At 37.6% G+C, this 24,563-nt stretch overlaps 1 protein-coding gene across 1 annotated transcript in view; it reads right to left on the bottom strand.

Annotated features, from left to right (window-relative positions):
- Nucleotides 1-8,937: 8,937 nt before the first annotated feature.
- The window catches only part of LOC131962994 (zinc finger protein GLI2-like), a 50,125-nt gene continuing 34,499 nt past the window's right edge, over nucleotides 8,938-24,563 (bottom strand). Inside the window, exons 7-11 of the mRNA XM_059328119.1 lie at nucleotides 24,240-24,389; nucleotides 22,894-23,058; nucleotides 21,190-21,468; nucleotides 13,052-13,406; nucleotides 8,938-11,598 (exon numbers count right to left, since the gene is read on the bottom strand). Of these exons, the coding sequence (XP_059184102.1) occupies nucleotides 9,617-11,598; nucleotides 13,052-13,406; nucleotides 21,190-21,468; nucleotides 22,894-23,058; nucleotides 24,240-24,389 (2,931 nt within the window). The 3' untranslated portion in view covers nucleotides 8,938-9,616. The remainder of the gene's footprint in view (nucleotides 11,599-13,051; nucleotides 13,407-21,189; nucleotides 21,469-22,893; nucleotides 23,059-24,239; nucleotides 24,390-24,563) is intronic.

Raw genomic sequence — 24,563 nt, 5'->3', positions numbered from 1 at the left:
AACTAAACTAATCATTATTTATAATACAAAAAAATACAAAACACATTTTTCTTCATAAAGTATGAAAGGAAAAATGGATATAATAATCTGTTGTAATAATAAAAAAAAGATATTCAAACACACAGCCAGCATTAACAATAACATGGGGAATGAATGCAGGTCATTTTTGACCATGTTGTGCATTAGAAGGTGGTTATATGTTGTGCATCCGTGAATAATATGTAAAAAGAATAACGAACTGAAAATGGTGCATAACTTTTTATACCATACAAACAATGTCGACCCCTTGACCTCTTGGACAAACCTTTAGTAAATCTCCTTGCTGGAAGTTCTTTTTCTACTTTGTGTCTCTACTTTGTGACTTGTATCATCTGCAGGCGGACACAAATAGAGACAGACAGACTCTCTAACTGCCAGTCTGACCAGAAGCTTCTGAAATTGATTCCTAAATGAATCTGCTGCTCCAGGAGGCCGAGGCTGAGCTCTAGAGGGGATTTACATATTAGTCTAATAGGAAGGAATGAGAGCAGAGCGCTATCCATCATCCACGGTGACACTGGGAGCCGGAGGACGGACCGCCCCACTCTCATATGTGTGATTAGAACACTCACAATGTGATGTGGTGTCATCACAGTCTCCTTCACGTCAGACTGCGTCCCGTTGTCACAGCCGCCGCTCGTCACTTTCCATATCATCACCGCCACCGTGTCACAGGCGGCGACATTGGCAGTGTGACCGCACAGTACGAAGGTCTCCACCGGTGGCAACCACGGAACAACTTGCTTTCTGTGCAAAGAAAATGAAACGGCAAAATACCTGAGAATGAATTCTTTCTTCTTTCAAACCCTCTGAACCCCAGCAAGCTGTTTTTACATTATAGCTACACTGCAAAAAAGCCAACTTGTATTTTTTGGCCTAAAACAGTAATTTAAGTTGGTAAAACTTAAATAAATAAATATAAATTATTGACATTTAGGGCAATAATGTAAGTTAGCACAACAAAGGAAGCCAGTTGTCTGCTCAAAAACAAGTTTGTGAGTTGGTAAATGGTAAACCTGCACTTATATAGCACTTTTCTAGTCGCTTTGCGACCACTCAAAGCGCTTTACACTACAGACTGACTCATTCACCCTTTCACACACACATTCATACTGGTGAGAGAGGCTAGCCGAAACGGTGCCACCTGCCACCATTGGGAATTCATTCACACACCGATGAACGCAGCATCGGAAGCAATTTGGGTTTCAGTATCTTGCTCAAGGATACTTCAACATGTAGGCTGCCATGGTCAGGGATCGAACCACCAACCCTTTGGTTAGGGGCCAACCAACTCTACCAACTGAGCTACAGCCGTGTGACTCATATATTTAAGTTGGGGTTCAAAACAAAGGACAATAGTTCTGCTAACTCTTATTTCTTTGTTGTGAAATTTGGTCATTAGCGAAAGCTAGCGGCTAACTGATGCTAGCGGCTAACTGATGTTAGCGGCTAACCGATGCTAGCGGCTAACTGATGCTAGCGGCGCTGCTTGTTACAGCTACAAGAGTATCCATTAGCGTATCAACTCAACTCAACTCAAAATTGTGGTCGCAACATTAGCTGACATTTCATAGCGGCGTTACAATCGTGCCACTTCAGCACATTGCAGAAGTTAGCAGAAGTAAGGATTAAAAGTTATTACAATGTAAAACTATAAGTTAGTACTTAGTTATAAGTTTGACAAAAATCTGAATTCAGAGTTGAGCAAACTCAAAAACAAAACTTAAAATATTTAGTTTAATTGTCCAACTTAAAATTTTATCGAAGTTTGTTGCCTTGAAATTTTGAGTTCACACAACTTTTCTTTTTTTGCAGTGTACTCACCTTGCCGTTGTTTTTCCACTGCAATAACTAAAATGTATTACTTTTTTTCCAGAAAATGAAAAAGAAAAAGACTATTTTACATGATTCTTGTTTTTTATACATTAAGTGCAAATGTCATAAAAAGGTAAATTCCTTTTATTTTTTATTTTTTTATACAAATATTAACCATAAAATGGAAATTGAAATAAACACACACACACACACACACGCACACACACACAAACACACACAAATTTTGAACTATTTGCATGTTTCCAGCTGTCCTCTCCTCTCAGCTCTGTGTAAACGGCTTCTTCTGTCCTCTCCCCTCTGCTCTGTGTAAACAGCCTCTCCTGTCCTCTCTGCTCTGTGTAAACAGCCTCTTTTGTCCACTCCTCTCTGCTCTGTGTAAACCAAGGTCATTATAGTTAACAATAACTAACGAAATAACGAAAACTAGAAGTGCAAAAACATTCTTGTTAACTGAAATAAAAATAAAAACGATAACTAACTGAAACTGTATTTTGTGGTTACTAAACTAACTAAAACTAACCAAAATGATAGTAAAAATGTCCTTACTTTTCGTCTTTGTCAACTTTTTTTCATACGAAAACCTTTTTGGTTAATATGAAATCTATTTCATCTATCTGGTTTTATGACTTAATAAACTTATTGGAGCTGAGATGAATCAGACAAAGGAAATAAAGGAAACATTTATTGTGACCTTATTGAATCTGGCACCCAACAAATAGCCCATTACAAAAAAAACTAATACTAAAACTAATTAAACGTAAATTAAAACTAAGCATTTTTCAAAAAATAAAAACTAATAAAAACAAGCAAACTCACTCTAAAAACTCTATTAAAACTAACTTAATCTGAAAACAAAAAATCACAAAGAAATTAAGACTAAAACTAATGAAAAATCCAAAACTATTATAACCTTGGTGTAAACAGCCTCTCCCATCCTCTCCTCTCTGCTCTGTGTAAACAGCCTCTCCTGTCCTCTCCTCTCTGCTCTGTGTAAACAGCCTCTCCTGTCCTCTCCTCTCTGCTCTGTGTAAACAGCCTCTCCTGTCCTCTCCTCTCTGCTCTGTGTAAGCAGATTCTCAGTGAATATTTGTCATGTGACCGTTGGTCTCAGCAGAATCAATCATGTCTTCACAGTGTCTCTGAGGAGCAGAATTTAATGTTTTTACCTGGGTCTGGTTGGTGCAAACGCTTTATTTTGTTATTTTTCAACAATGTCCATATATCATATAATAAGTCCATATTGTGATTAGACCTATGGGAGGACCTTCTCATGTTTTTTCCATCATTGATGGCTTTTCAGCTGCCAGTGCAGCCTCTCTTTTGCTCTCAAACTTCTAGAGATGTCCATCTTTATCAGCCATCTTTGGTTCAGTTGGACTGCTATTTCTGTCAGCATGGTCCAAGTTTTGAAAAGTTTGTTGCTCATAAAGCGTCCTTGTAACTCAGGGGTCCTGAGAGACGCCAGAGAATGCAGCGCTCACTGTTAAGCACATTCCTTTCGAAGCCCTTAAAACTCAGTTTACGGCCCTGCAGTGATACCAGGCTGTAAAAGATGACTCTGAGCTGAGTCGTTCTTTATAAAAACATAACTTTTAATATGGAAGTTAATCTTTACAAATACTGTTAATATAGTTTCTTTTTTTCCAGAGCCGTAAGCAAAATCCTCAGAAAAAACCCCACTGTAAAAAACAACAACAACAAACAAATTGATTTTCATATGGACTTTATTACTGTGCAATATTTCTTTCTTTTTTAAATATACTATACTTGGCAATGTGAAATAATTTGTGCAATAAATTGTCCTTCAACGTGCAATATATTTATGAATACTGCATAGCATCATAATTGCTTCTGGCAAATTGAATTGAAGACTGTGCACCTTACCTCCCTTTCCTGCCCATGTTTACATTATATCCCATGTATTTTTCTTTTCATTTACTTGCCTATGTATGTTTATGTTTATATTGTATATTTTTAAATTTTATATATATTTTATTTATTGTCGCACTGCTTTTTGGAGTCAGGTCTCAAATCTCATTGAACATGTGTATAGTGACAATGAAGGCATTCTATTCTATTCTATTGTAAATATATGTATTTAAAATATATACATATCTGTAGAATAACTAAATGTTTTTTTATTTTAATATGACGGTAAGTGTTTGGCAACTTTTGCTGACAGACTTTTTAGCATGTTTTTATTGTTTCTGTTATGTATATATTCAATTCAAAGATCAAACAATAGGGATTAAATTGAGCCCTTTTAGGAATTTTAATATTATATCGGTAAAACTGACTCCAAAAAGTTTTTAAGGAGAAATGAGCCTCTGACATCTGCTCTTCTTACTTTGTATTTGACTAAATATAAATGTGAGCAGCCTTGTCTAAACCAAGGTTATAGTAGTTTTGGATTTTTCATTAGTTTTAGTTTTAATTTTGTTGTCAATTTTTGTTTTCATATTCAGTTAGTTTTAGTTATTTTTTTAGAGTGAGTTTGCTAGTTTTAATTTGTTTTTATTTTTTGGAAAATGCTTAGTTTTAGTTTAGTTTTTATTAGTTTTAGTTTTTCTGTAATGGGGTATTTGTTGGGTGCCAGATTCAATAAGGTCACAATAAATGTTTCCTTTATTTCCTTTGTCTGATCCATCTCAGCCCCAAAAAGGTTATTAAGTCATAAAACCAGATAGATGAAATAGATTTCATATCAACCAAAAAGGTTTACGTATGAAAAAAGTTGACAAAGAGGAAAACGAAGGACATTTTCACTATAATTTTAGTTAGTTTTGTAAACACACAATACAGTTTCACTTAGTTATTGTTTTTTTTTTTTTTAAACTCTCGTTTTTATTTTCATTTCAGTTAACACTTTTTTTTTTCAATTCTAGTTTTCGTTATTTCGTTAGTTTTTATTAACTATAATAACCTTGCTCTAAACACAGATTCAATTAAATGAGTTGTTTAAAAGCACAAATCTGCTGCAGAATCTCCCTCCTGAATCATCCTGTTCCGGCTTTACTGACGTCTCTTCTGCATGATTAAAATGTGTTCTTTTACTATAATGACATTTATAATCCATGAGTTAATTGGCAGGAAACCCGTCTCTCATCTCTCCATCAATAAAAGAAGCTCCTGATAATGCTCGATGCTCTCACGTCTTGTCTCCAGCTCTTGTTCGGGGCCTGGTTGGATTTCACAGCCCGGGGCTGTTTTCTCTCCCACTCCACATCTCTGAGAGAATAAGGAATTCCAGTGGCAAAAGCAATCACAAACTCCAGATCAAACGTATCCTCGGCTGAATTCCCTGACAGACTAAAATCATTTGTTCCTCTCGCTAACGCTCGGCGCTACGTCCCTCTCAGCTGCTTTGTTTTATGTGGTTTCAGCAGCGGCGTCCTCTGGGCCGCTCTGTCAGAGCTAATATTGAAGTACACACGGGCTAACTGCAGCAGCAGCAGCACAGTCTGGCCTCTTCCCCTCCTGTTAGCGTCCTTTTTCATCAGCTTCCTGAGCGAGGATTTACATTATGTCAGGCCCGCTCTCGCCGGCGAGGTAAGATGAGGTCAAGGGAAGTTATTTCAAAGAGGTCGTCTTCAGAAGAAAGGTTTGAGGAAAGTGCGATGTCGGCAGAGGGTGCAGGAACGTGGCTTCAAAGACTAAAGTTCTGTTGTTGAATTATTGAAGCGATCAACACTTCTGCAGGAGGCAATCAAGGGACGGACTGATGAATAATAATATTTACTCAGTTACATACTTCAGCTTCACATTCTGGCCTTGGTGTTGTTGAGAGGTATAGATAAAGGTTTCATTTTAAGCTGTCACTCTTAACTAGGGCCGAGACTTTAACACGATGTTAAAACTGTTGAAACTAGCACGTTTTTTTCTCATTTCAGTACCTGTGGGTAGATACTGGTGGTAGAAAATGCTTTTAAAAATAGCATTTAAACTACATGCAACTAAAACTCTCAACTGGAACCAGTATTTTAGGTAAAAACTCACCATATTCAACAGTGAAATAGATTGAAAAGCATGAAAAAGCTCACAATGTCAATCCTAAAAAGAAGTCTTTACACAAGACTGAAATCTCTGTGAAGAGGTTATTCACTCATTTTGTTACAAAAACACATGTTCTTAAAATAAGCACATAGAGCCATGGTCAGTAGGTAAATTATTAGGGCCAGGACTTTAACGCGTTAATTAAGATTAATTAATTACACAAAAATTAACGCGTTAAAAAAATTAACGCATTTTAATCGCACTTATTTTTGCACCGCGGAACGTTTCTCACTGGATACGTTTCAGGTGGACCGATTATACTGGAGCACCAACTATTGTTGATGAGTTCAGACAACAACAAACCACAGTGAACATGAAGGAAGAATCTGATGAGACACTTTGGTTGGCCCCGTGGATGATGGGACATTTAGTTACTAAAAACCAATGAACCAATGCTATGCAACAAGGAATTTACATATCACCGCAGCACATCCAGTCTCAAGTATCACCTCAATGCTAAACATATAGCAGCTAGCGGCTAGTGTGGTAGCTAGCGTGGATTGTGTTTTACTTCAAAAACCAAAGTATTCTAGTTTACAGAAGGTCTAACTACCTATAGGCTACCTGGATTTATGAAATGTACTATATTTCTAATTATGCTATTGCTACACTTAATAGCAAAAATTGCACTGGTTTGTTGGACTTGAACAAAAATAAACAATATTTTTGTTGCTTAAGCTTATGTATTCAGTCATTATTCAATGGTATACTAAAAATCCATGTGAAAAAAATTACTTCTCACTGTTCTCAGGTCAAATATTTATATGCGATTAAAATGCGATTCATTTTGATTAATTAATTACAAAGCCTCTAATTAATTAGATACATTTTTTAATCGAGTCCCAGCCCTACTCTTAACCCTCTGAAATCTTGGGCTATTATGTCCGTTAAAAAAGTATGTTAAAAAATCTTTACCATGCCATGTTGGTATCAGTTTTTTCAGCGCAACCTAACCTATATATCCTGATAATTAATTTTCAACTTTGACTTACTTGATCAAAATTTTGAACCCAAAAGAAGCTAAGGAAACATAAAATCTGATCTCAAAAATTATGTTTCAAAACACAGAATTTTAACATATAACAGGTAAAATGAGGATAATATCTAGTTCAATAGTTTATACTAAATATATTTGACGATACCTCCGGTTTTGCTTGGCTGAATATCATCAAATGGAGTTTAACTATAAAAACAGGCATAATCTTTAAACGTTTCCGTTACAAATGTAACCATAACAAAGCTTGAAATTGTGATATTTCTGTCATCATAGAAGTTGTGTACATCATCTGAATCATCTGATTTGAGATTAGATCATTTGAGATGAAGCTCAGATATGTGTCAAGTTGTTCTGGTCAAAATAATAATAAAAATTGTAAATCATTTAAGTATGAGAAAATTTCCAGAGAAAATGCCATGCTGTTATTCGGTTTAAAAAATGTTTTGTAGATATCTGAATTTTGGCCAATTTTATGGTGAGCACTTGTGTTGCCTGCTGAGAAAAAAACCCTTATTGTTAATGTACTGTGGATAAAGTGGGCATGTCTGTAAAGAGGAGACTTATGGGTACCTATAGAGCCCATTTTCATTCAAATATATTGAACCTGCTGATGTCAGGCCATCTTTGGTGCTGGATTTCACCTCCTTCCTGACATGATAACATAGTAATAGGATCTAGATGTTCTAGTTTAATATAATATCATTATCTTGTTGGCATTAAAATTGAGAGAGATACATTGTGAGAGAGCTTGTGACAGCCACTGGGGTAAAATAATGAAAAAAAATCTGACGTTCTGCCGGCGGGCCAGGAGAATAACCACTCTAACCTTCTTTTAACCATGATAATAGCCGTGTTTCCTTTAGGGGGGAGAGTGGCCACCGGGAAAGTCTCAGGCCACGCCCTCTCAAATGTCCACTCACTCCATTACAAAAAGGCCCCCAGAAGGATTTAGAGACTCCGGAGGTGAAGTATGGTTTTCGATCGTCGCAACGGATTAAACACGGAAGACTCAACTGTGGCCGCCGTCGCTAACTGTGCACAACGTCAGCAGCTGATCATAAACAAAGCAGCATGGCTAATTGTGCACAGCTTCTCCACTGATCATAAACATCGTGATCATGAACTAACCGGCTTCACTAACACTGTGCACTGTGAGTTAGTGTCCGGTGCTTGTTGTACACAAACAGAGATCGCTAAGTGAACACCTCCTGCAGCAGCAGCACATACACACTGTACTGCTACAGAGCTAACTGTTAGCCTATTAGCAATTTGCAGACTAGAGGCAAAGGGGTTAACATCCCCATCTGTGACTGCAGCCGGGAGAAACTGCTGCAGGAGGACTGTGCCGCTTCGACTCGTTCTTACTCTTCTTAACAAGCTTCCGGCGCCGCGGCTCGTTAAGAAGAGTAAGAACGAGTCTCCAAAAGTCTCAAATAACACAAGAAAAAGTCGCTGGATTTGTTGCCAGTCGCTTTTTTGAAAAATAGTCGCTAAGAAGGTCTGAAAAGTCGCTTAATATAGCAACAAAGTAGCTAAGTTGGAAAAACTGCTTCACCGGCTTTTACAAATGGCGCATGTTGTTGTGGCGTCGAGTAGGCCACTACGTCACATCCTGCTTAGCGTTCTATCGAATCAGTAACCAGGCTTTTTTCAGGGGAGAAAACGGCCCTGCTCTTCTACAGGGACAAAAAAAGTCCTGTCAAACGAACGCTCAGGATGGCTCATATTCAAATTAGGGGCGTCTTGGCGAGTGAGACATGCCTCATTCCGGGTATTGGGCTGTAGTGGAAACACCCTTTATAAACAAATTGGCCAAAGTGGTTGTTTTTTAACCCAAACCATGATTGTACCTTAACCATAACTAAGTAGTTTAAAGTAGTCTCAATCTAACCAAACTTTGACCAAAGCGGTGGCAGATCAGGAAATGGTCACTCTAATTACGATGGTAGCAAAGTCAAGAAAGTCAGAAAGAAACAATACATTTTGTAGATAAAGGACAACACAAACAGTAATTGTTTAAAAAAATCAATGTCAATATTGTATTTCTTAAAAATGTACAAATGATATTTACATTTTCAGCCAGCGTACGAAACTGGCACAACAATGTACAAAAGAAAAGGCTCAATTCACTTTTCAGATGCTCAACCGAATTATAATACTCATAATTCAGTCACAAATCAAGTCTCCGATGCCAGATGATGAGATGTCACAGTTAATCTGTGCAGCAATCACATCATGGCTCACTGAGGACAGTGACTGTAAACTTGAAATGCTGTGATGAAATAGCAGAAGGTTCAGTCCGAGTCATTTACAGCGTGAAACAGGTTGGTGGTGATGGTACATTCCAGATGTGCAGGTATCAGATAATCACCTGCTTGCATTTCCACATTTTAAATGTAATCATATGCACAGGATGCATATGTTTCGGCAGAGCCAGGCACTTAGTAAACTGATCTCTTTGCACAGCTGTACAACAACTGAAATAATTCTGATATTTACTACCTAAGGCAAAAACAAAGAAAGCAGAAATATGGCTTTTCAAAGAAGAAAGAAAGTTGCCATTTTAAATAACTAACAAATAAGACTGTACAAGAGAACACTGCAGATGTTTTTAAGCACACAATCACATCAATTTTAAATGTTTGTTGTGCATCAGGAGTTCAATAATTCAGCAAATATATTTCTGCCTTGCTATGACATCGAGTTGAGGAACTTGCTCTCTTCTGCCAGAGAGGTCAGCAGCGAGCTCATGTCCCCGATGGCCATGTTCCCTGTCCCCGTTGGCACCGAGGGCAACAACGTCACAGAGTTCCTGGGCGTGGTCAAGCGGGAGGAACTCTGGGACAAGCTCTGGAGTAGACCCGGACTCAGGGTTCCCGACACGAGGCTGGAGTGGTCCCCGTCGTCCAGCATGCTGTCAAAGTCTATCTGCGCCTGCTCGACAGAACAGTCTGCAGTGTTTGGCGAACTGGGAGACACTGCATCATTTTCTAAAGCAGGTACATTCACCGTGGGAGGAACATGAAACACTTGGATCTGCCCCGTGTAGAACAAGGCATTGTCATCAGAGTTGTTGCTGCTAATTCCTAAAACTCCACTAGCAACATCACGGGAAGCATAACTTGGGTGCATCACTTTTGGACCTGAAAGGTGCCCGTTTAGAGATGTAGGTCCCGTTGGCTGGCTTTGATTCCCAGTTTGCAAGGGGTTCTGGGTGGTCGTGTTACAGTTCTGTTCATCTGAAATCATGATCGACTCGTGACAGTCTTCAGTTTTAACCTGGACTGGCTGAAATCCAGCATTAGCAAAGTCAGCTGGCTCCTGTTTGCATGTGGGGCTCAGCAGGCTGTTACACTGTGGATAAATGGTGTTACAGTTTTTATCAAAGGGACTGATGCCTTTGTTGAACCTGCACTGAGAGCCAAGTGCTTCATTGAGGTTTGACGACTGCTGGAAACAGTTTGGTTCAGTATTCAGCTGTCTGCACGTCTGTTGTGTAGTGTTTACGAGGTTCTGAATCATCTGCTGGTTGTAGCTGAGATTGTTGTGAAAAGATCCAAAGTTCTGGTTCTGCTGAAGGACAGCCAGGTTCCCTTGAACCTGTAGTTTGGAGTAGCGCTGGCTGGCATCTATGGGTCCTTTCTTCCAGTGATCAAGTAGGTTGGCCTTACTGTCCCTTGGACTAATGCTGGAGGAGGCCGGAACCTGATTGGGCAGGTTCATGTTTGTGACGGTGATCCTTCTCTGATAGTACAACTGGTGCTGGAGATTGTGGGAATCTTGTTGATTCAATGTGTCACTCCTGGTGTTGAGGTTCGGCAGCACCAACTCTTCCTCTGGGATGTCAGCTGTTATCATTCCCACAGTTGCGTTTTCTGGGATGCTGGGCGGTCGCAGGCTGTAAGGGTAGCGCTGGGGATCAGGTCGCAGGCAGCCTTGCTGGGATAGATGTTGACTATCTGCTGCAGGAGGCGGACGGGGCTGCATGGTTAGCCCTCCGCTCAGGGTACCCATGCTATTATAGCGCTGCATTTGTGGCTGGCCCGAATAATCTACGGCCACACGTCTCACAGGGTCACTGGCTCGACGGAGCATGTTGGATGGCACCTCATGGGGCATCAGGCTCCGCGTGGTGTATCTGCTGTACTGACTGGAATACAGGCCTCTGTGTGTGGTGGAGGATTCCTGGGAGTCCCCCAGTGCTGTCTTCAGACACATTCGGTCCATGTATAGAAGAGGTGTAGGCGGTGCGCCTCCGGTGGCAGCAGCGTATCTCGCCTTGAGGCGGTAGTGCTGGGCTGGGGTCAGATTGAGAGGGCTTGGTGCACCTCCTCCTCCTGCTCCTCCACTGCCTCCCCCACACTGGCTGGCCTGACTGGAGCGACGGGACATGTCGGCAGAGATGGGGTCGTAGGAGTCGGCGGAGCTAAGGTTGTTGGGGCGATTGGCGCCAAACTGCGACGTCTGGCTGGAGCGCCGACTGGAATAGCAAGGGGAGATGCCTGAGGAGCGGCGACTGAGGGTGTAAGCTGAGCTCAGGGTGCTGGAGGTGCTGTCACGCCGATCTGAGAGGTTTTCCAGCAGAGTTGTTTTACCGGGGCTCAGATCACCAAAGCCAGAACCAGGGAAGGACACCAGACCACCACCCATACTCGGACTGTCCAGGAGGGAACCTGTGAAGGAACAGATGAAAATATTAGGCACTTGATTTCTTACCAACTCTGCACTCTGGAGCTTTCTAGCCGTCAGTCTCAGCACAAGACAAGTGCAAGACTTTAAAAAAGTGTTCTTAAATCAGGACTTAAGTACTACATCCTGGTTGAGACCTAATCTGGAGCTAAAAGCAGAGTGCATAATGGGTGGCTTGGCATGTTGGGAGTTTATCATGGATTTATTTTGCCACCAAGTGAAAAATCATTGATTAATAGGGATGTGACGAGATCTCACAAGATTAAACTCGACGATATATTTCTCGTCGCGTTGAAAATCAGTCTCGCGAGATTTGTGAGTAATCCAAACTTCTATTTGTGACCTGTGGGGGCAGTAAAATGAAAAGAAGAAGAGGTGGAAAAGGAGGGGAAGCAGCAAGCAGCCAGAATGACGTTGCAGGGGCCGGCAGCTCGTTAAGAAGAGTAAGAAGGAATCGAAGCGGCACAGTCCTCCTGCAGCAGTCTCTCCCAGCTGCAGAGCCAGAGTCTGCAAATTGCCAGAGCTAACTGCTAGGCTAGGCTAAGCAATTACGCGACGATAGAAAACCGTATGTCACCTTCAGAGTCTCATTAATCCCTTTGGGGGATTTCATTTATTTTTTAATCTTATTTTAACTTTTATAAATTTTAGTTTTAGTTTCAATTTGTGGAAGAGGAAGTTTATTAAAAGCTCATGCTTACATCATGCATGTAAAGAGTTATAATAAAACATTTCAAAATGCATGTGCAACTTGGGTAAATAAAAGTCTGTTGGTCCAGTCAGATATTGTGTCATTGTAGTTTTCTTAAAATCTTGTCTCGTCTCATTCTCGTGAACCAAATATCGTGTCTGAGAGTATCGTCACACCCCTATTGATTAATGTAAAAATTGTTATAAAAATCCTGCTTTTCTCTTAACCCTCTGGAGTCCATCTATTTATTGAAAATACACGTTTTATTTACATTAATAACTATATTTATATGTGATATGTAGACAAGCCGAGAAAGCCAGTTGAAAGTGCATCATAGGAGTTTTCACAGTGTGCCATTTATGTTTCTAGACCATTTTTAAAATGTGAATTTTCTTTCTACAATGAAAACTATTACTATTTTTAATTTATATGCAAATAGACTGTTTTGTAGTTTTATTATTTATTATTTTTTCTGCTGTTTTTGTGTGTATAAATGGTAAAAAAAAATGGTACATTTCCATAGACACGTGTCTTTTGTTTGTATTTTGGGTTCCTAGCAGCTTTATACTTTGTTCATTAAAATAAAATGAAAAATCTGACTGATAGCCAAGTTTGTGTGGAGAAAAAAGGAGCCATGCATGTGATGTAAGGACGGATTGAAAGATGCTAAACAGAGACAGAAATTAATGCATAGGAAGTTGACAAATTTGAACCAAAATCTCCTGGACTTCAGAGGGTTAACTCACCGCTTGCTAGTATGGGGGGCAGCTTGGTGCCGAGGGCCGGGGGTGTTGGGTCACTGGCCCACTGACACGAGTCCCTCACTGTCTTTAGCTTTTCCTTCTTCATATGCACCAAGCGCCGGCTGGTGCTGAGATGCTTTCGGAATTGGAGACCCACCACCATCGCGACCCCGCCGCCACCGGTGTCTTCGCAGCCAAAGGACTCCACGAAAGGCAGGTCGTCCACGGCGCTGAGATCCCCCAGGCTTCCCCCGCTGTGCGCCGCCGTTTCTACTCCACTGTCATTGTAGGTGGCGCTGCCAAGTGGTGATGGTTCGCTGCTACATGATGACTGACCGCCAGGGCTGGACTGATACATCTGGAGAGAGGGATAAAGAGATGTGAGGGATTTGTCCATCAATCAATCAATCAATTAATCATTCAATCAATCAATCAATCAATCAATCAATCAATCAATCAATCAATCAATCAATCAATCAATCAATCAATCAATCAGACTTTATTTGTATAGCACTTTTCATACAAGAGAGATGCAACACAAAGTGCTTTTCATAAAAAAGGAGAAAATAATAATAATAAAAAGATAATGAAACATAGAAACAAGCAAACACCCTCCACCCCACCCACCTTCACCCCACCCATCCTATTAAAAACACACCATCTCAACATGGAGCAGTGAGGAAACACTGGAGGCAGGTTAGAAATAAATTAGATAAAGAATAAAGTAAGATAAGATAAAATAAAATAAGATAAAAAGATATATATATCATAATGATAAAAAAAGTAAAAGTCAATAATGACAAAAAAAATAAATAAAAAATATATATATATATATATATATATATATATATTAATAAATAGTAACAAATAAATAAATAAATAAATGAGAAGATGTTATAACACTAAGGTGCATGAGCAGAAAAATCTCTAAAAATGGTTCAGGTAAAAGCCAAGTTAAAAAGAGAAGTCTTCAGTTTGCTCTTAAAAATATGAACAGTTGTCCCCCCCAAAAAACACTTTTTCCAGAAGTGGAGCAGTGGTTTACCCGGCACAAAAAACAGTGAGTCATTGAATCTTTTATCCTCCCCCAGCTTAATTGTAAATAATGAGTGTTTTTGGTGGGGGTGCACCACAGATTACAGACTGTCTTAGTCTGTCTGTGAATTGGAAATGTGCAGGATGAAAGGCTGCTTGAGCCGGAGGCCGAGCGCCAGGCCAATCATCAAGGTTCTGTCTCCAAAAACTGAACATTTAGTGCTGCTTGTCACAGATGCATCATTTTGCGTTTTTTGCATTTTCTGCTGTCATTTTCTGAATATTTACTTGCACTGGTGCACTGCAAAAAGCCACCTCACAAAAACAAGAAAAAAAGTAAAAAAAAATAGGTGTATTTTGCTTAAAAAATAACAAAATTATCTGCCAATGCAACAAGAAAATTTGTCTTGTCAAGACTTTCCAAAACAAGTAAAAATATCTAATCTCAATGAACCCACAAATACCTTAGAATTAGTGTATTCTAACTAATAACAAGTGTTTTTTTTTCTTGATTCTAATGAAATACACGTGACCTATTTTCTCAATATGTTGGAAAATATTCTTGAATTAATAATCAGTAAATGCTAGAGCCATCATCTTGACATAATGATATGATAGACATTATATTTCTAGAAACCAGCAAAGTCAGACTAAAAACTAGTGTACTTTTCTTGATAAAGCTACAAACATTTCCATCTGGCTGCTTGTTTTAAGTATGTGAAGAGGTACATTTATGTCAAAGTTATGATTTCTTAGTTATGCGTGAAATAAGAAATGATTACTTTGAAATAGTAGTTTTATAGATGTAAGTGTTGATGAAACAGCTTTGTAACTTTTGATATTCTAGTTTCCAGCATGTATTTACTCAGTTTAGGTCATCAAGTCTCAGTAACAAGCTGTAATATCTGATTTAGATCATTAAGGACCAAAACACTTCAAACAAGTGAAACAGTCCAACATAAAAGATGCTGACTAAGAAGAAAATTGTCTTGTTAATCTTTAATCTCAAGTAAATTAATCAGAATCAGAAGGACAGGTGTTGACAACAACTACCAGTAAACAGCCCAAAGTTATTTTACAGATTATTTCTTAAAAAATACAGAAAATATACAGTAAATATCTGTTTTTAAATTATTTTTTTTTATATACTTATGACGGTATGTATTTAGCAACTTTTCTTTTTACATTATTTTTTACATTAGTTTTAGTTTTAGTAAGTTTTACTATTAAAAAAAACAGAAGGTTGCCTTAATTTTAAATTCTCCTTTGTGCTTCAGCCCATAAATTTGTCTTTAACTGCCACTATTTTCTCAGAAGCACCCAACCGGTATGCATATGATACAAGCCACAAGATTGCATTTTACTTATGGTTCAGATTCACTGTAAAAAAATGTCTGTAGATTTTACGGTGAAAACCCGTAAAATGATAAATGGGTTAATTCAGTTCAGTAACAATAAAACACTGTAAATGTATATATCAGCCAAAACAGTATTTTTTACATTTACATTTTACATTTAAAATAAATAAATCATTACTCCACTGTAAAATACACCTGCACCGTGTTTGTAACAAAAATATACTGTAATATAACAAGCATCACTGTAATTTTTGCATTTATTTTTTGTAAAAAATACATTTATCCCCTTGATCTAAGATATTTCATCTTACTTAGATTTCAGTTTTTGCAGTGTGTAAATATAAGTTAATTTGTTAACCTACCTCCCATATTTCTTGTGAATAATCCTGGATACATTATCATCCCTGAGTTGGCCCTGACCAGCCTCTGGTTTCATCACTGTCTCTAATATATTTGCAGCTAAAAAGCCGTCTTGATCATGGCGTGATCGCTGACTCTGTCGGCACAGAGCGCCAAAAACCAATTCCCAGTGTTTGAATATTAATCCTGGAGCGGCTTTCATCACGCTGAGGCTCTCTGACTGTTGTTTGATAGGTCTCCACTGTAGGTTTAAACTGTGTTGGAAATAAAGGATGTCTCGTTGTCCCGGAGAGACAAAGATACAGTGTGTGGGGACATGTATTAAAAAAGGACCACCTAATAAAATCCGGATGCTATATTTAGAATCTTTTCTCAGCTTTACCTCGCCGTTTTACTGCCCTTTTCACCCCGAGAGACAACACGAAGTAGTAAAACATGTCCCTGTATGTTATCTGAGGACATTTCATCATAATTTCCTCCCACTCATTAACTCTATGGAGTTTTGGGTTATTTTGTCCATTTTGAACCCTTTCCATCCTGCCTGTATACACCACTTCAAAAATGTTTAAATGCCATGTTGGTATATTTTTTTCACCTATATGACCTAATGATAATTTATTTTTTTATTCTGTTTTACTGGATCAACTTTTTGAACCAAAAAGAAACAAAGAAAAACCAACATAAATGTGATCTTGTGATTGTGTGTGATCCTTTCATCAACTCTGGTTCTTATTCTAGTGGGACTGTGTCTTGTGTGTTAAGCGTAACAATTTTGGTCATTTTATGTATTTTTTAGTTATTTTGTGCCTTTTTTTTTGTCATTGTGTGTCTTTTTGAGTCTTTTTTGTAATTTTGTGTCTTTTTTGCTCATTTTTTGAATTCTTTAGTCCTTTAGTCCAACATAAAATGTGATTTTGAATCTTGTGATTGTCATTCAACTCTGTGTTTTTATTCTAGTGTGACTCTATTTTATTTGTGTCTTGTGTGTTTAGTGTATTTTGGTAATTTTTTGTCATTCTGTGTCTTTTTTTTGTCATTTTGTGTCTTTTTAGTCATTTTGTGTCTTGCTTTGGTCATTTTGTGCCTTTTTTTTTGTCATTTTGTGTCTTTTGAATCTTTTTTTTTGTTGCAAATGTTAACAAATGTGTCAAATTTAACATATAAGAGGGTTCCATCCAGTTCTATCATTTTATACTAAATATATTTGAGCTTGTTTCCAGTTTTACTTGGTATATCATCATCAAACTGAAACTGGCCTCATGGAGTTTACAGCCAGAACTTTAGAGGTAAATTTACAATAGGGCTCCACGCTGCTTTGTAGTCTGGATGGAGTCAACAAGTCTGGATTTGGAGCTTTTGGAGTCTCCACAGTTTTAATAGCTTGAGTGTGTGACATCCACCTGAAATTACTATTTTTATTGATTAAAAAAAAAAATATATATATATTTTTTAAGGAAAAGCAGAAAACAAACTCTGTGAGTTTACGATGGATACATGTCTTGTTCAGTAAGATTATCTTGACATATGAACACTACTTTTATGATTTTTGAAGGGTAAATGTAATGACTTTCCCAAAGTCAGTTTTACTATGAACATATATTTTTTTACTTAATAGTGGTTATTAAATGACTACAAAAATTGAAGTGAATTGTCTTGTTCAATCTTTAATCTCAAGTAAATTAATCAGAATCAGAAGGACAGGTATTATTTACAGTATTATTTCTTTAAAAATACAGAAAATATACAGTAAATATCTGTATTTAAAAAATATGTTTTTTTATACTTATGAGGGTAAGTATTTGGCAACTTTCATTTTTACATTCTTTTTTAAATGTTTCTGTAGGAAAAACCGAAATGAAGCTGAAAAGTATTATATTTCTGTCAAAATCTGTGTCTTTGTTAGTCATTTTGTGTCTTTTTTGGCCATTTTATTTCTTTTTTTGTGTATTTTGTTGTGTCTCCTTCAGTCATTCTGTGTCTTTTTTAGTCATTTTGTGTCTTTTTATTTCAATGAGTGCCCTATTAAGGGTTAAAGTGGTGAATCTGGGAGAAAAAAGTAGCTTTTTCCCCACTTTTTTCTCGTAAATCTGCGACTTTTTTTGCGCAGATTTGCTACTTTAAATCTCTTAAATCTGTGACTCTTTTTCTTGTAAATTTGCCACTTTAATCTAGTAAATTTGCAACTTTTTTTCTTGAAATATTACCTGAAGTTACCAAATATAGTTCTTTGCCTGATAAAGGGTTAAAAATACAGAAAATATACAGTTAATATCTGTATTTAAAAAATATGTTTTTTTTATACTTTTGAGAGTAAGTATTTGGCAACTTTCATTTTTACATTCTTTTTTAAATGTTTCTGTAGGAAAAACCAAAATGAAGCTGAAAATTGTGATATTTCCTTCAAAATCACTTTATTCTACAAGTGTAATTTAAAATGTGTTCAAATATAAAAGCATTTGCACTGACCAGATCCTGTTAAAAACATCAAATTCTGCTCCTCAACGACAAAATGAAAAATGTAAGTAAATGACTCGATAAATAAATTGATGTCATTAAATGTATCAACATTTTATTAAATTAAATATTAATATATAATTTATTTTATATAGTTTTTTCTCATCTTAAATAAATTAATATAATAATTTTTAATTGTCTTTATTTGTTTATTTAATATTTTCCCTTTGTATTTTAACCAAACGTTTTATTTTTTTAGTATTTTCTCTATTTTTCTTTATACATTTCTACATCATTATGCCAGTGTGGGGGGTGTCATTAAAGTGAAAAAAAAAAGGAATTAATTTTTACATTCTTTTTTACATTAGTTTTAGTTTTACTAAGTTTTAATATTAAAAAAAACCCATAAGGTTGCCTTAATTTTAAATGCTCCTTTGTGCTTCAGCTCATAAATTTGCTTATTTTACTTATGGTTCAGCTAGTATTCAGTAACTTGAAGTCTATTGGGAGATTTCCGGGAGTAATGGCCAACAGTTAGTGAGCTTTAGTGTCCAGTTTGTGTCGATTACTATTATCACATAAAAAGAAGAAAATGGATATCTTACAATGGATTGTAACTCTAACTATTCTTTAAAAATACAAAAAAAAAAATGAGGAAATCATGCTGCAGCTGAGGGTGAAATGTAAAAATAATTTGTACAGTGTGATTCCAAAATGTTGAAAATGTTTCAAGAGATTTTAAGTAGTGGCATGCTTTTATCCCTTTTTACGTCAAATGTCCCTTTTATGTTGAGCTCCTGTAGTTTCCCACAAATCATTTCAGCGTTGATATTTTGTATTTTGGAGTTTTTATCTTATTCAAACAAAACAAAAAAAAACAAAACATTTTTTTTGGGTGTATCAGGAGACATCAGATGCAAGTGATCTCATTTTGGAACAAAACTGTTAATTTTGATGGAGTCAGATGACAAAAGAAGGCGTCAGGTGGTGACAGATATGATGATAAAGCACAGGTGAGCTCACCTTAACAAGGTCTGTCCATTAGGAGAGTCAGAGAAGGAAGAGCAGAAGAAGGGTTAGTGTAAAGAGGAATTAAGAGAATAAGAGCATTGAAAGCAATAGTAGGGCTGCACGATTATGGCCAAAATGATAATCACGATTATTTTGATCAATATTGTAATCACGATTATTAATCATGACTATTCATCATGTTAGGAATAACATCTGTATTTTAATTGCACTATTTTCGAACAAACAATAGGAACAGTTTTTAGTGTGTGCACAGAGTGTCTGGTGCTTGTTGTAAACAAACAGACATCGCTAAGTGAACACCTCCTGCAGCAGCAGCACATACACACTGTACTGCTACAGAGCTAACTGTTAGCCTGTTAGCAATTTGCAGACTGGACGCTAAGGGGTTAACATCCCCTCCAGCTCTGTGACTGCAGCTGGGAGAGACTGCTGCAGGAGGACTGCACCGCTTTGACTCGTTCTTACTCTTCTTACAAGCCGCAGACCCCCGCAGCTCGTTAAGAAGAGTAAGAACGAGTCTCTAAAAGTCTCCAATAACACCAGAAAATGTTGCTGGATTTGTTGCCAGTCGCTTTTTTGAAAGATAGTTGCTAAGGGGGTCTGAAAAGTCACTAAATATAGCAACAAAGTTGCTAAGTTGGCAACACTGCTTCGCGGGCTTTTACAAATGGCTCGTGTTGTTGTTGCGTCAAGTACTACGTCACATCGTGCTTAGCGGTCTATCCAATTAGCAACCAGGCTTTTTTCAGGGGAGAAAAACGGCCCCGCTCTTCTACAGGGACAAAAAAGTCCCGTCAAAAGACCGCTCCGGACGGCTCATATTCAAATTAGGGGCGTTTCAGGGAGTGAGACCTGCCTCATTCTGGGTATTGGACTGTAGTGGAAACACCCTTTATGCTACAGTCCACGGAGTGACTTGAAGGTATCGCTGCAAGGTGCACTCGCTCGTTATTTATTTAGGCAGCTACATGAAACCTTAAGTATGCGTTCGCATGCGTCTGGTGTAGAAAGTGCTTGATTAGATATGCAGGAGAGCCGCATTTGTAAAATGGAAATATCGCCGACGATCAGGTTAATTTAATCGATGCGGCTAAAATCGTGATCACGATTAAAATTTGATTACGGTATTTCCTCAATTTGAAGCCGGGCTCCTATTAATGACCGGTCTCATTTAGTAATCGGGTGTAAAAACAAGTTTTAGTAAATAATAGCCGGCCTCTTTTATAAGCCGGGTGTCTTACCGGTGTTATGTCAAAGTCTGTTCCCCCGTTGATATGTGTCCCCCTTACCTTAACCTGCACCAACCTGACCCCTGACCCCAACCAGTCCTCCTTTAAGTTGTTAACATGAGCCCAAGTTTACCTTAACCCCAAACAGTTCTCTCTACAAGGCCTAACCTTAAACTTAAATCCTAACTCCAACCGTGGAGGTGATGCTACGGAGAACACCATTCAGGAAACATCATTTGACGGTAACAGATTTCAACACAACACCTGTATTTTGAAGTTTGGCCACACAAGTTAGTACTGTAGGTAAATATGGTTGTTTCTCCCGCTGTCCTCGTCATTCTCTGTAAAGTCCAGTCGTTTACGTACGTTCTTCTGGGCTTTTTAGTAGTTTAGACATTTTAAATCCTGCTTAAAATGAACATTCAGCGTGCTGTTCATTGTTTGTTTACATCCGAGTACTTCCAATATGGCCAACATCCGGGAAACTGGCTACAATGCGCTGTGTAAAACACTCTAAAAAGTGCCGGTCAAAGCTGCTCTGATTTTCTTTTTTTAATAAAAGCCTCCTTCAAATAACAATTTTTTATTAACAGAAGCCCTGGCTACTATTTGAGGAAATACAGTGATTGTGCAGCCCTAAGCAGTAGTGTGTGTTTTTTTACGCTGATCTTACCACAGAGTTTTCCGTCTTGATGGATTTGACGTGCAGGTAGTCGTCCACGCCTCTGGGGGAGCTGTTGTCCGACGTCTTGTTGTCCCTCTGGATTCTGTCTCTGTTACCTGCCTCGTTCTCGCCGTTCTCCCGGGCCGCCGGCGGCCTGGGCGGAAGGTCGCCGCGTTGCTTCTTGGTGACGTGGGCCTCTGGGCCGTGGACCGTCTTAACGTGCTTCCTGAGTGAGCTGGGGTCCGTGTAACGCTTGGTGCAGCCGGGGATCTTACATACGTATGGTTTCTACGGAGAAACATACAGATATTGATCAATATGATATTTACTGACATCGTTTTGTGCCTGTCTATCAACTTACAAAAAGCAGCTAAAATGAAGTTAAAATCAAGGCGTACCCTCGCTCTCTGAAAGCTGTTTTCTTCAAAAAATCACCAAAAATTATTGTCAGCATTTGAACTTCCCAACTATATCTAAATGGACATTGCAAAAGGAAAAACCAAAATGAAGCTAAAATTGATGTGATATTTCTGTCAAAATAATTTTATTCTACATGTGTAATCTAAAATGTGTCCAAATATAAAGCATTTGCACTAACCAGATCCTGTTAAAAACATCACAAAACACAAAAATCTAAGTAAATGACTTGATAAATAAATTGATGTCATTGAATGTACCAAAATTGTATTAAAATAAATAAAAATATATATTTTATTTTATATCGTTTTTTCTCATCTTAAATAAATTAATATAATCCTTTTTAATTTATTTCTTTATTTAATACTTTCCCTTTGTATTTTCCCCAAACATTTTTATTTTTTAAGTTTTTTCTCCATTTTTCTTTAAACATTTCTACATCATTATGCCAATGCGGGGAGTGTCATTCAAAGTAATACCTTTATTTATTTTTTATTTTTATTTATATAGCACCTTTAAAACACATTCACAAAGTGCTTTGACAGAACAAGCATGAACAAAACTAAAAAAAAAAAATAAGAAACCAATAATGAAGAATACAAATAATAATAATAATAATAATAAAAAAAAAAAAAAAAAAAAAAAAAAAAATATATATATATATATATCACACAAGTAAGAAAGACCAACATCACGTGAATGCAAGTTTGTAAAAATGTGTTTTGAGAAGTTACTCAAAAGATTTAACTGATTCAGCAAAGTGAACAAAAAAATACATTAAAAAAATGAATAAAGCAATAAATGTTTAAAATAATAATAATTAATATAACAATAAATAAATGGAGTATAAAAATCAGCATAAAGAAGCAATTTAAAACTGAAACATGAATGTATTTCCCATTGTATCAATTAATGATGCCTACATTTGTTTTAAATCTTATTTGTTCTTTTTTATGGCATATTAATGTATTTATGGAGTCATTTATTTATCTGTTTTGGCGTACAGATGTGTGTATACATGTGTGCATGTGTGCGTCTGTGCCCACTCTGATGTATAAGCAGTGCAGTTTCAGCTTTAATTTTCTCTCTCCGTCTGCAGGTGGTCCCACTCTGCGGGGGGGTGGAGGGGGGAGGGCATGATTCGCCCTAATGCATTGTGGGCTGTTGTGCTCATTATGTCTACACCTCATTACTTGTTCACAAAGACACCCACACCTGCACGGAGCCACAAAATCATCCAGATTCAAAGTGGGAGTGAACTCTCCCCCAATATCTGTGTGCAGAGGGGTGGCGTACCTCGTTGGAGTGCGTCCTGTTCTGGTGCTTGGCTCGGTCCGAGGCGTTGGAGAAGGCTTTGTTGCACCCCTCGTGCTCACACACGTACGGTTTCTCTCCGGTGTGCGAGCGCAGATGGGTTTTGAGGTTTTCCAGACGGGAGTAGGCTTTGGAGCAGCCCTCGAACTGCACAGAGGAGAAAAAAATGACCATTTATCAGTTTTATTACTGATAAATTTGACCATAAAATGTACTTTTTTTTTTTTTTTTTTTTTTTTACAGTATAGAGTACCACTTAAACTCAATGTAAAAAAAATTATAGTTTATGAAAAGTCAGGCAGCAAAGATTTCAAAACAATCAAATAAAAGTAAGTTATTTTACTCATATTTCAAAAAATAAATAAATAAAGATAATATAAGATAATATGCAGTAATTATCTTTACTTAACCCTTTGATGCACAACAGGTTCTATATCTTCTAAACATATCCTCTATGTTTTTATGTTCTATATCTTTGCAATTAATTTATTTCATCATTCAGTATTCCAGGTTTTCCTCAATTACCTTGTTTTTGATCATCATACATCCTCATTTTTTGTTTTTATTTCTTACTTTTTGAATGAAAACCCTTTTTGTATCACTACGCTTCTAATGCACAAGATCATTTTTGACCCATGTGTGTAAACTTGATGTAATAAAACAAAATTATTTTTCTTCATAAAGTATGAAAGGAAAAATAAAAATACACTTAATACGTAATAAAAACACACAGCCAGCATTAAATAACATGGGAAATGAATGCGGGTCATTTTTGACCCATGTTGTGTATTACAAGGTGTTTATATGTTGTGCATCAAAGGGTTAAATTTTTTTAATTTTTACTTAAATATCACAGTAAGTGTGTGGTAACTTTTTCTGCCAGACTTTTTAACTTTTTTTTTTCTTTACAGTGCACTCTTGGATTTGTAGCTTTGTGGACAAAATTAATAATCTGCAGATTACTCGATGTTTAAAATCTGCATTCTAATTTTCATATTTTCAGTTTAAATCTTTCATAACAAAACAAGAAAAAAATTGTTGATAAAATTATGATCAGGTGAGCCAATTAAAAACATGCACGCAGTACTAAAAGCATCAGCAACCTCTCGGTTTCTGTGAGATGAATGTTTTATTTAACGCGCGATGAAATCTTAAATCCTGCCGTCCCAGGGGTGTGTGTGTGTTCCCTCCATATAAAAAACTTGACATGTACATGTGTGTGCATGCAGAAACATGTACAGTGTTTAGAGAGCGTGAGCCGGCGCCCTCCGGGGGCCCGGGGAGGCCCGGGGAGGCCCGTGGGGGTGCCAAGGCCATCCGTTACCCACCGTGCACTTGTGTGGTTTCTCCCCCGTGTGTCGGCGCATGTGAACCACCAGCATATACTGAGCTTTGAAGGGCTTCTGCTCCCGCGAACACTCCTCCCAGCGGCACACAAACTCTTTCTTCTCTCCGTGGATGTGGTCATTATTGATGTGCTGTGGGACACACACACACACACACACACACAGAGAAGTGAGTTGTCCACTAAGAGCCTCTCATGTTGTTCTCGGCAGGGTTTTTCTGTAGAAATCCATCTTGTGAGTGTAAATCTCAAAGGGAGGCTGCAGCAGAGAAAACTGTTCTAGTCTCACTAATTAGGAGTGCAAAGA

The sequence above is a fragment of the Centropristis striata genome, chromosome 24 (assembly GCF_030273125.1).
Source record: "Centropristis striata isolate RG_2023a ecotype Rhode Island chromosome 24, C.striata_1.0, whole genome shotgun sequence".
In the NCBI taxonomy this organism is placed as follows: Eukaryota; Metazoa; Chordata; class Actinopteri; order Perciformes; family Serranidae; genus Centropristis; species Centropristis striata.
The sequence above is the reverse complement of the archived record's forward strand: the minus strand, read 5'-3'. Positions and strand labels throughout refer to the sequence as shown.